At 37.9% G+C, this 12,975-nt stretch overlaps 2 protein-coding genes across 6 annotated transcripts in view; one reads left to right on the top strand and one right to left on the bottom strand.

Annotated features, from left to right (window-relative positions):
• LOC134823231 (ras-specific guanine nucleotide-releasing factor 1-like) overlaps positions 1–12,975 on the top strand; it is a 60,486-nt gene that overhangs the window by 6,725 nt on the left and 40,786 nt on the right. For all 4 annotated transcript variants that reach the window (XM_063834649.1, XM_063834642.1, XM_063834637.1 and 1 more), the window contains 3 exons: positions 3,051–3,127; positions 5,680–5,796; positions 7,301–7,411. In XM_063834649.1, coding sequence (XP_063690719.1) covers positions 3,051–3,127; positions 5,680–5,796; positions 7,301–7,411 — 305 coding nt within the window. The remainder of the gene's footprint in view (positions 1–3,050; positions 3,128–5,679; positions 5,797–7,300; positions 7,412–12,975) is intronic.
• Positions 1–12,975, bottom strand: part of LOC134823269 (zonadhesin-like) — an 80,485-nt gene that overhangs the window by 56,914 nt on the left and 10,596 nt on the right. The gene's annotated exons all lie outside the window — the stretch shown is intronic.

Genomic DNA, 12,975 nt, shown 5'->3' with positions numbered 1-12,975 from the left:
ACACACACACACACACACACACACACACACACACACACACACACACACACACACACACACACACACACACACACACACACACGGATTTCTTGAGATTATTAAGGTTGATATGCATTTTAAGCCCTCATTTAGGGGAAAGAAATGGCCGCGGTAAATCGGGGTGTTACTGCACTTTTATTATTTAATCGTGTTACTGCATAAACCTAAACAATCACCGTTAGCAGAATGAATAGTCAAAACAAACGTATTTCGGAACATAACATGGTTTATTTAAATAACAAAAGTTGCTGTTATTATAATAAACCCAAATACTCATTTTGAACTCTTTCCACGTCAACATTTAAACCTTCGTCTGGTCGATATAATGAATGACAAACAATTGAGGTTGAACGTGATTAATACGAAAACATTATCACTTTATTATTAAATTTTGAACGAATTAAGGACAATTTTATACAAACATCTTTGGCTTACGTTTTTTGCCACACACCGCTCCTCATTATCATGATTATATTGCATTAAGATTTTAAAACAGCAATAGCCAAATACCAACCCCAGCAAGTGTCTTATATACCAAGTACTAAGTACGGGTATTTGCCTCACAGAATGGCCAAAACAAAGGAAGGTCTCTCAAAGTCACAAAACACACTTTATTCCAGTTTTTATCTCATAAGAAGCTAAGTTGACACTCATATTTTTCTTCCCGGGGGTTCATTTAATCTCATAACCATTTTTTCTTTGAGAAAAATTGGCCGGAAAATCTTCCTCGAAAAAAACATGCCTCACAGAATGGCCAAATCTGAATTTCTATAATTTTGTTGATGGAGATACTTTTTAAATTTCTATCACCACACGTTCTTAGAAAACCTATTAAGGAATGGGGTAATAACCTAAAACTCACGAAAAAACTGAGCTGTGAAAAATTATTTCACAAAAAAGAAAAAATGCCTGACAAAATGGCAAAAAAAAAAGAAAACGAGAAAATTTTATTTTTCTAAAACCTTTGGCTCTTGTTTCAGGCATGCTGCTGGTATTAATATGCCTTGTTAGCACCCCCATATAGGTGAAATTTCTTAGAACTGAATAAAAAGGGCATAATTTCCTACACCAAAAATGGCCATTTTGTGTGGCGTTGTTCATATTCCCTGATTTCATGATTTATAACCTTCATTCGGCTGTAAAAACACTCCATCTGGGGTGTTATTGTATAATAAATAGCTTATGAATACTTTAGACTTATGGTTTCATTGAATAAAAGGAGTTTTAAATTTTGGCCATTTTGTGAGAGGCATATTTTGGCCATTTTGTGAGGCGTTTAGCCATTTTAACATTTTGTTTCTTCCTAAATTGAACAATGTTCGTTTTGTTTGATGAATACTATTCTTTAAACATCTTCTGTCATACTGGTGCCAGAAGTTCTCACCAAAATGCAAACTTAGTTCAAAAATTTGAAAACAAATTTTGTGAGGCATATTTTGGCCATTTTGTGAGGCGTGTAGCCATTTTAGCATTTTTTTCTTCCTATATTGAACAATGTTCGTTTTTTTTGATGAATACTATTCTTTGAACATCTTCTGTCATACTGGTGCCAGAAGTTCTCACCAAAATGTAAACTTAGTTCAAAAATTTGAAAACAAATTTTTCAGTGCTCAAAATTTCTACATAAACAGTCATATTTATGCCAGAAAATGTGGTCCTAGTTAATGATTTCACCACAGGAAGTGTTGCCAGAAGACTTTTGTTTCATATGGTATCCACAAAACCTACCAGTCTTTTATAAAAAATTAGTTACAAAAACATTTACAAATTTGGCCATTCTGTGAGGCTAGCCATTCTGTGAGGCATTTACCCGTATGTTTTTAATCTTGTCTCACATTACCTCAGATACTATTTAACTATGTCTCAAATTTAAAAAATAATGCTACTCAAGAGTAAACGGCCCTAAGTATATTATATAAGTAATAAGTATATTATATAATATATTTTATACAAGTATATTATATAATATATATTATTAATATTATATAAGTATATTATATAAAAACCACGGCAGTATAGAGATAGCCCGACCACTGGTCCGCGGACCACTGTCCGCGGACCACTGTCTGCGGACCACTGTCCGCGGACCACTGTCTACCAGATCATATTACTGTATAATAACAGTATTGAGTATCCCCTGAATCAAGCAGGGTTCACATCATCCCCTGAATCAAGCAGGGTTCACATCATCGCACGCGAATTCCAATCAGCGGTGGTGTCAAGGCTTATTAAACGATTAAGCAACCTTACGAGATATAATACAAAGAATAACTATTATCAGACTGCATCAATCATTTCTATCATCAACTCCTTCTTGAACAACTACAACTATGGTCTCAGAGAAAACGAAACGGATGAACTCAGCCCTACCCTGCGACCCTATCTGCAAACCTATCTCACCTCTCGACAAGTGGACTCAAGCTGGTAAAACCCTCATCGTCTCCAGAGCCAACCCAAGCTTCTGCGTTTTCTGCAACAAGAGGCATGCTGGTATATCATGCGCTGCTCATGACCGTAATCAATAGTTTGATCCAGTAATTTACTACGCTACAATTAATTATGCTAGTCGTAACTAATTGCATCCAAGATACCATACATACCATTCATATGATCTGGTAACCAATCAACTATTCAAAAACACCTGTTGCTTGATTCAGGGGATACTGTTATTATACAGTAATATGACAGTGGTCCGCAGACAGTGGTCCGCAGACAGTGGTCCGCGGACCGTGGTCGGGCTATCTCGATACTGCCAAAACCACAGTTTCAAGAGCAGTGTTCCAATCATTCTATTGTCAAGTATTTCAGGTATAGTAATTTCCCCTATTTCAGATATTTCAAACTTATTCCCCAAATTCAGATATTTCAGATATTCCCATATTTCCCACACACCTTCCTCTCCCAGATACACTGTAGCCCACTGTAACTCAATACACTCCCCATAATATAATATTGCCAAAGAGAGAGAGAGGGAGAGAGAGTCTACAGTTGTAATAACCCTGATTTCCCAGGGGATTTGTTCGATATGTTGCTACCTCTACTCGTCGTGTACCAGGACTTTGTTAGGAACCACGCTTCCAGTCTCGAGGTAGATGACAGCTAACTACTGTAAATTATAGATTTATTAAACTGATAACTATATTGTGTATAGGATTCAAACAGTTTATAATTAAGGTGGGTCTAATTAATTGTTGGAGGAATCGCATCAGTTAGAGTGTTTGAGTGTCTATGATTTAAACACAATTTCTAAGAACATTTAAGGTTTAAAACTCCAAAAAATTATCGAGAATAAGGGCAGTGATCACTGATCGACCGAGGGCAGTATTTGCGACTGAGACAGAGGCCGAGGAAGGCATATTGTAATTTAACCGAGGCTGAGGAGAACTGAGGCCGAGGAGAACCGAGGTTTTATTTTTTCAACCGAGGCCGAGGAATTTTGGTACAAAAAAGTATTAATTGCATCAGATATTTCGCTAACGATTAGGATGTAGAATGACCTGTAGAATTTCTCAGGATTGCCGTTTAATTAAGTATGTACGTATCAGTTATAACTTAAAGTTAAAGAGTATACAATAAATTCTAACATTTATAATTACACGATTCGACATTTAAATATACCCAACAAAGATGTATTATTTATATGTAAGTCATTCAAGCGAGACTTATTGTGGAAATATCAAGATTATGTACTACTTCTTTATTAGTCCAGAATTTATGGACAAATATTGGTATAAAATTACCAAAATTATGCACTTTCATATCAGTTCAGACATTATGGACAAATATTAGGAATATTATCAAAAGCTAGGCGGAAATAAAATGTCTTTACTAGGGCATTTAACAAAATTCTATCGATGATAATGATCTCACTGAGTAAGGTAGTTCATTCCAAAACATAATTGCAGCATCTGTTCATCTGAAATGAGGAGCAGGAGGAACTTTCAACAAATAAAAGTCATCATCTTGTCTAGAACTTCGTACTTCTCTTAGATTGATGTGTCCTTGTAAGTACTGATGGGCTATGTTATTAAGACACTTGAAGACCAGAAGTGATATTTTGAACTTGATTTTGAACCGAACAGGTAGAAAGTGGAGCTTTTTGAGGTATGGCAATTGGCATGATAGGTTCATGTATCTTTTTTCCGTAAAGACAAAAGATAAATCGATCAGCATTGTTCTGTATCTTTTGTACTAAGATTCTTTTCTGTTAGACCATATAATAAACTGAGTTGCAGTAGTCTATGAAACAGAGAATATTGGAGTGAACTAACTGAACTTTTAGGTCATGGGAAAGCTTCGAACCGATCCTTGTCCCTTTGATTCAGATAGCATACTTTGGACACAGCATTTATTTGACAGTCCAGGTTCATTTGGTGATCAAAAATGAATCCCAGGTTCTTGGCCTTGCTAACGGGACTGACTGGGTGGTCTCCTAAATCCATTGTCTGGACTGGGCTGACATATGGTCCTATGTCAATGAACTCTGTGTTTTCATCAGTCAGTTTTAAGAAGTTAACTGTCATCCATTGCTTTATTTCCAGAAAGCAATTTTTCACAGCTTTAAATCAGGATTAGAACTGTGAACATCACAAGCAAAGTACACCTGTGTGTCATCTGCATACAGATGAATCGAGAAACCATAATAAGTATGTACATTTTCATTTAAATATATTTTGCCTGGGATGAAGGTGAGTTATCACAAAAAAAGACGTTAGTGAACCAGGTTTCTGACTGTACAAAATCTTCGGTCAAATCCTCGGTTAAATCTTCAAATTTTGGCGAGGCCGAGGAATGGCAACTCGATTTTTTACCGAGGCCGAGGAAAAATTGTCATTCCTCGGTAAAACCGAGGACTCTGACTCGGTCGATCACTGAACAAGGGTGTTCCCTCTGGTCACGTGATTGCACACCAGTTGCTTTAAATAAATATGACGTGATACACAATAAAGCCCTCGTCTTGGCAACTACAGAAGAAGATCAAATACAGAAGAATTCATTAAAAAATGATCGCCTGGAAAGGAAGATCAATCTTCAAATGAAATATACGATTCAGTCATTTTACATTTTACAATGTTAAATAACTCATTAGAGATTTGACCAGATATTTAATCTGTAAATCGTTTAAAATTCAGGAATGTCATAACTTGCAAATGAGTTTAATCAATGTTTTCGTCGATAATGGCAAAATGAATGGTTTCATACCAAAGAATTTGGCACCAACTCTGTTTATTAAGGCCACATGGAAAGAAGAAGTTTCCGTTCTTGAGATATCATGCGTCAACGTTTGAGGTTTACAATTTACATGTAAAGTTACCCGTCCACTAGCAAAAGTACTTGTTCGACCTAAGACCCCAATGAGGCCTTAACATGTGATATAAAATGAAAATCTTTCCTTTTAATTTTATCATATTATATAACTCTGCACTAAATTTATTTTCTTTCAATAAAAATATCCAAATCCAAAAATGTTGCACGTTTATTATCTATATGAACGTTTTTTCTAATATTAAACATGGCTGATCATAAATCTCTTCATATACTTTATCAAAATTACTATTACTAATACCATTAGAGCATTAGGGTTACAAAGATCATCAATATATCTATAACACGTGATATGTAATATAACAATCTCGCCAGGTTCTGACGCAGTGTAAACACAACCACAACTTCTACACTCTGTTGGAGAAGCACGAGAACAAGCCCGCTGCGTACGGGTACAGTCTGGAAATGTACCTCACTTTTCCCATCCAACGGGTAGGTACGGTTATAAATTAGAACTTTCAAATCGTTCCTGGATCTAGTGAACATCCTGCATTATTTTAACTTCCTATTTTCCAGATTAAATGCATGATTTAAGCGACTGTCAGCTTATCAGCTATGTTGATACTTTGTTAAAGGTAGGCATGCCCAATGCCTGCGCTATTAGCGTAAATAATTTAAAGCCATTCGAACTCCAACTGGGTGTAAATAATTTTATGGGCGTCAACCATTCTCAAGAAATAGCATTAAATATTATTCTGTTCATTTTCAACCACTATTTTAATAAGGCTGATACCAGGTATTTAATGACTGTTTGAATTATTGCAATGGAAAGAAACTAGAAACCCTTTTGAGATCATATTCTAAATAAATAAACCGAGACTTTCATACGGAGGTCGTGTTTCTGAAGAATTTGAAGATCCTCTAACGGAATCAGGGTCGTCACCGTAGGTCTTTTTTGCTTCGGCGGTAGAATCACGATTGTTTAATACTGTAACACCCCAATTTAACGCGGAATTGAGGGGAAAAGGAAGATCCGAGGTAAATAGGGGTTAGTGGTAAATCGGGCCTTTGATTGTTCACATTATAGATGTTTGGGGGAAGGAAATGGCTGCGGTAAAACGGGGTTTGCAGTTAATCGGGGCGTGGTAAATCGGGGTTTGCAGTAAATCATGGCGTGGTAAATCGGGGTGTTACTGTATAATATGTGAAAAGATCTCACCTGTAGCTGTAGTGGGCCGGTGCGGGGGCCGGGGGGGGGGGGGGGGGGGGTAAACACAGCCCGAATAAATAAATTTTGGACTAGCCTCTAGATTTGGAAGTCTCAAATTTTATCATAATAATAATATACCATAGATCATATTCTGTAAGGTCTATGTCGTTGATACTTTAATAATGAATTTTTTATCACATTCTGTGATAAAAAGAGAGAGATAAAATTTTAGAAGATCAGTGAAACCGCTTCGATTATTACTTCGTTGACAATAAAATAGCAATAAAAAATAGAAACCGTTTTAAGTACGCTATGCAGTAACTTTTGATCAAGTTAATTATCAAGAAAATCACTCTTCTCATTAGTGTAAAAGGGTCGATCAAGCAGGATATGTTCCACATATCAAATGAATTGATATTTTGATATTTAAATATTCGCTACATGTATTCCGTGTTACAGTCTATTAAAAATTAAAAATCTTAGGACGCATGTTTTAATATGCATTTGGGATGTTTCGTTATCTTATCTTAGCATCCCTGTATCAAATTTCATAGCACTGTCATACTATCAGTCCTGGAGAAATGTTTGTGCACTGTGCAGCCATACTGCTGAGATTATTAGTAGTTCAAGATGTTGATTGTTGAATCTGGAGCACTGGAATTTCTTGAGCAAGCTTATCTAAATACCTAACATCCTTAAATTTATGTCTGTTGAACCTTGAGTAATTCTGAGTGATAATGCATTCTTTACCACTTTACCAGTAGCTGTAGAATTTCAATTTTTCAGATACCAGGCTATGTTACTCTGCTGAACCAGTTGCTGGCATTCACCCCACCTGACCATGTGGAGAGAGTAAAGTTCGAGGAAGCAAGATCTAAACTTCAGGAGCTATCTGTGGTAAGTTTTAGGAAGCAAGATCTAAACTTCAGGAGCTGTCTGTGGTAAGTTTTAGGAAGCAAGATCTAAACTTCAGGAGCTATCTGTGGTAAGTTTTAGGAAGCAAGATCTAAACTTCAGGAGCTATCTGTGGTAAGTTTTAGGAAGCAAGATCTAAACTTCAGGAGCTATCTGTGGTAAGATTTAGTTGGCAAGATACAAACTTCAGGAGCTATCTGTGGTAAGTTTTAGTAAGCAAGATCTAAACTTCAGGAGCTATCTGTGGTAAGTTTTAGGAAGCAAGATCTAAACTTCAGGAGCTATCTGTGGTAAGTTTTAGTAAGCAAGATCTAAACTTCAGGAGCTATTTGTGGTAAGTTTTAGGAAGCAAGATCTAAACTTTAGGAGCTATCTGTGGTAAGTTTTAGTTGGCAAGGTGCACACTTCGGGAACTTTCTGCGATAAGTTTGAGTTGGATGTTTAAGTTGGATTAACCTAAGCTTCAGAGTTCAGGACCTTCGCTGGTAAGTTTTAAGAGGACAAATCCAAACTTCAATAACTCCTGATGGTTCAAGGAGGTTTGATCCAAACATCTGGAGCTGTAACTCTTTATGATAAATTCAGGGAACCTCTTTCCAATTTTGGTAGGGTTACTTCAAGTATCCCAGCTAGTCCTTGACCTTGCTCTGAAGCTGCATTATGTAGAAACACTCCAGAACGTACATCCCTTCTTTATATTGCTGGTCTGCCGACATGGCGTACTCGTATGTCCACCCCACGTACTTCTGAAATAGAAATCTCTTAGACTTCAGAAATCTTATCAGACTTCAGAGTTCAAAAATAAGGTAACTTTCTTAGATCACCAGAGAAACTTGGACTGCAAAATATATGAACTAAAGTAGCACTCTGAATATGATGGCATTAGATCATCATGAACCATTTAAAAGTTGTAGAATATTTATATAACGCGTGCTGGATTATTTCATTCACAATATCGAGTCTAGACGGAAAGTGTTTCAAGGGTTTTTATTTAAGGTAGAGATCAGTATTAACTGTAGCACGCTGTAGACTAACTATAACTTGTATACTTTTATAGGGTGTCTAATATGTGGTGATATGCAGGTAATTTATACGACCAATAACCAATATGTACGGTTTCATCAAAGCACCAATAACAAAGAATGCGACCTGTTCATTATCTCCAGTGCAGTATAGATTCATTTTCTACCTGTTGTACTATGAATGTATATTATACTACAAGTATGGGTTCATACTATCAGCCCACCTGGCAGCGCTTGCAGTACACGTCTCGGACAATGTGTCTCCCAGTTCTCATGTCGGTAGTCCTGCTGTCGCCGCGCAGCACGTTTACCACATTGTTGAACAGGTACGCGCTCCCAGACATGCCGTGAAAGGATGTGGATACCAGGCTCCGTTTGTTTGTCAGGACAGTTGCGCAGCTTGCGCACGCGTACAGTCGCCGGCCTCCCGGGTGCTCCAGGAATAGCTTGCCCATCGTTGTGCGCAGGGTGCCGTGTTACCTGCGCCGTAGAACTGTGCACGTGTTTGCAGAAATTTCTGACACTTTGCACGTGTTAAAAATGAACTCAGCTTGCACGTGCAGTTGATAACACTCCTTTAAAATTGCACGTGGTGTCTGCGCACAGTGGGGCAGCGACACACTAAACGCGAACTACTGCGTCTTGTCAGGACCCTCTCATAGTCCCATTTTCCTACGTCAAATCATGGTTACCATGGTTGCAATAACAAGAATTATCGAATATACATTATAATAGATAATGTTCGAATCATTTTAGGAGTAAAAATTCAAACTACAACAGTCATTGTTATCGAACAATACAATACAACTAACAGCACCGATAATAAAGAAATAATGAGCTAACAGTAAGAATACCATGTCTACTACAAGTAGTACATACCAGCATACACAGCACTAGCTAGAGCAGTCAAATAACGACAAAGCTAGTAGCGGAGTAGCAGTAGAGTAGAGTAGTGTGCATTAGTGCTGCTGTACAACATTTAACGGCACAATACAACGTACAGTGTACAGTACGTGAGGGCTACTGCTGCTAGCTACTTTTCTCTCTCTCTCTCTCTCGCTCTCTCTCTCTCTCTCTCTCTCTCTCTCTCTCTCTCTCTCTCTCTCTCTCTCTCTCTCTCTCTCTCTCTCTCTCTCTCTCTCTCTCTCTCTCTCTCTCTCTCTCTCGCTCTCTCTCTCTCTCTCTCTCTCTCTCTCTCTTTCTCTCTCTCTCTCTCTCTCTCTCTCTCTCTCTCTCTCTCTCTCTCTCTCTCTCTCTCTCTCTCTCTCTCTCTCTCTCTCTCTCTCTTTCTCTCTCTCTCTCTCTCGCCCTCTGAGGATTCCCATTTTTGTAATCGAGCATTTCCTGGTTTAAATGCATTTTTCGGAAAAGCACAATTTGTTTTGTTGAGAGGCTATAAAATTGTAAGTCAATATCATTTCTTGTGATATCGAGCTGAAATGTTGCACGAAGTTTATTCATATCTTTTTCAAGATGTGTGTAAAATCTTGATATCGTATCTGAAAAGGCTGCATTTTTATAAATTTTTAAAGTCAAAAAGTGGTATTATTCTTTTTAGGCTTGTTTTGACCAAAAAGTCCGTCAAGGAACATCAGCTTGTTTTGACCAAAACGTCCGTCAAGGAATATCGGATTGTTTTGACCAAAAGTCCTAAAAAAAGTGTTAATTCAACTTGAAAGTTGATCTTTTGCACCTCAAAGTCAAACAACAAATTTATGCATATTATATTATATTATGAGTTATGAATAACAAAACACCCTAAAATGCTTCCTTTTAAAGTTAGGGTAGAAAATGTGACTGGAAATGCTCGAATCTCGATTACAAAAATGGGAATCCTCAAAAGGAATTTTTAAAATGTGGAAACGGTGCGCTAGATGGTTACTGAACTTCCTATGACACTTGTATAATAATAATAATAATAAGTATAGAGGAAGTATATATATATAAGTATAGAGGAAGTCGTAAAGAGAGAGGAGAATGCACTCACCACTTATGTGGTGAGAAGTAGAGACCCAGAACTGATTGCTCTGAAGGACTACTTTGTCAAAGACAAGATACTCTTGGGTGAAGAGATAGAGAAAGATATCGACCGAACACAACGCGAGGAAATCCGCAAGGAGAAGTGGACTGCTAAAGTGATGCACGGACAGTTCCCAAGGCAGATGGTGGGTATAGCGGACCCGTTAACCTCTTGGAACTGGCTCACTCAACAAGACTTGAAGAAGGAGACAGAAGGATTGTTGATAGCAGCCCAAGACCAAGCACTTAGGACGAATTATGTGAAGCACAGGATTGACAAAACACCTGGCTCTTCTCCCCTCTGCAGACTCTGCAGAAATCATTACGAGACAATAGACCACATACTGAATGGGTGCCCAAAACTTTCACAGACAGAATATAAGTGTCGGCATGACAAAGTAGCTGCCGCATTGCACTGGAGTCTGTGCAAGGAATACGGCTTCCCACGCAGTAAAAGGTGGTACGAACACCGGGCAGAGAAGGTGCTGGAGAACGAAAAAGTCAAGATATTGTGGGACTTCCATGTCCAGTCGGACCACGTTATCGAACACTGCAGACCGGATCTCCTCCTGATAGACAAGGTAACCAACGCAGCAACCATCATTGACGTTGCAGTCCCAGGAGATACCCGGATCCTGGATAGAGAACAAGAAAAGATACTGAAATATCAAGACCTAAAAAGAGAAATTAAGAAGAACTGGAATTTACGAAAGGTCACAATCGTCCCTGTGGTGATAGGCGCATTAGGAACTATCACCATTAACTTTCGTAAACACCTCGACGCAGTCCACTGCAATCTGAGCATCTCTAATCTCCAGAAGACAGCTCTGCTTGGATCAGCCAGAATTCTCAGGATGGTCTTAGACATATGATATTATTGAGAGTATAATACACTGTAGATACTCTATATTTAGTTTATTCTTCACTGGATACTGTAATAAACACTTTTTACCTGGTCCTCTTATATCTCTTCCCTTGCTATGCAAGCCCTGTCTCTTGTTTATACAATTTTTAACCCGTATATTGGGTAGACTGTGTATTTGTTACGTATTTCATATTATACAGTTTTGTGTACAAGTAATTATTGTTATTTACTGGACTAAGGGGTATACATGTGTTGGAGTTTTTCTCTTATTTTTCTTCTCTTGCTCTGCATGCCCTGTTTCTTGTATAAACATGATGTTTGTTTAAATATTGTATATTCTTGTATTGATTGTGGTATTTTGTGGGTCAGATTCAGCAATACCCAATGGGTACTTGCTGAATCACTGTTTTCTACACTCTGTAGCCAGTCCCTGTGTTCCGTCCCTTGCCCTGCAAGCCCTGTTTCTTGATTATACAGCATTTATTTATCGTGTATTACATTGTAGTATGTAATAAACATTTGTAGTAGTGTAGGATTGTTTGAATTTCTTTTTGCTAGGTTTTATAATATTTATTTGTATAATTTGTGATTGTTTCTCCCGGTTTTCTTCCCTTGCGTAGCAAGCCCTGTCTCTTGTAAAAACAACCTCGAAAGATTTGTAGATACACATAGTCTCTACACCTTTACCCTCTGGTCCCTAGGGTCAGCTGATCCCGGGCCAGAGGAAAACTACCGACTGCCAAGGTTTGACGCCTAGGCAGTCGAGACCTCTTATTGAGACCCTTTATAATAATAAAGTCACGGTTTTCGGGTTGTGTTTTGGCCGGAAATGGAGTTAGCTGTGTAAGTTGGGATGTGCTATAATTATCCGTGTTACATATCAGTTGCATGACTAATTTAAAATGGAAATTGGATCGATAATCCGGAAATATCGCTGGTACAATTCATTGACAGCGCACTATGCAGTTATCACTGCTCATACGACGATTGGAATATTACTAACTTTTAATATAGTAGAATAAGCTGCCTCCTTTCTGAAATTATATAGAGCGAGAAATTAAATTCCGGTTCAGTTATTAGAATGATTTACTCTCTGAAATTTAAATACATACGATAAATGAAAGTAGTTAATTTATTAGAACAGCACAAGTATAAGAACTAAGCACAAATGTCGCTAGTAGATAAATGGATATTATATAAGTAATGAAGACAGCAGCTGGAGAGCTGTAAGCCTGTACAGTGACACACAACACTACATTTTGTATACGTATAACGCTACAACACACCTTGTATTATAATAACCTGCTCTCTCTCTCTCTCTCTCTCTCTCTCTCTCTCTCTCTCTCTCTCTCTCTCTCTCTCTCTCTCTCTCTCTCTCTCTCTCTCTCTCTCTCTCTCTCTCTCTCTCTCTCTCTCTCTCTCTCTCTCTCCCTCTCTCTCTCTCTCGCCCTCTCTCTCTCTCGCCCTCTCTTTCTCTCTCTGTAGAGATCTAATTCATCTGTGTGCCAGTGTAATTACGCTTTGAGGTGAACTTTAGATAAAACTCTTAAACCTGTATCAAATGTCACGGTTTACGGGTTGTGTTTTCACCGGAAATGAAGTAATATATATTATATAATAATAATAATAGCTGTGTAAGT

Source organism: Bolinopsis microptera, chromosome 1, assembly GCF_026151205.1.
Source record: "Bolinopsis microptera isolate Bmic1 chromosome 1, MBARI_Bmic_1.0, whole genome shotgun sequence".
NCBI classification, from domain to species: Eukaryota; Metazoa; Ctenophora; class Tentaculata; order Lobata; family Bolinopsidae; genus Bolinopsis; species Bolinopsis microptera.
The sequence above is the reverse complement of the archived record's forward strand: the minus strand, read 5'-3'. Positions and strand labels throughout refer to the sequence as shown.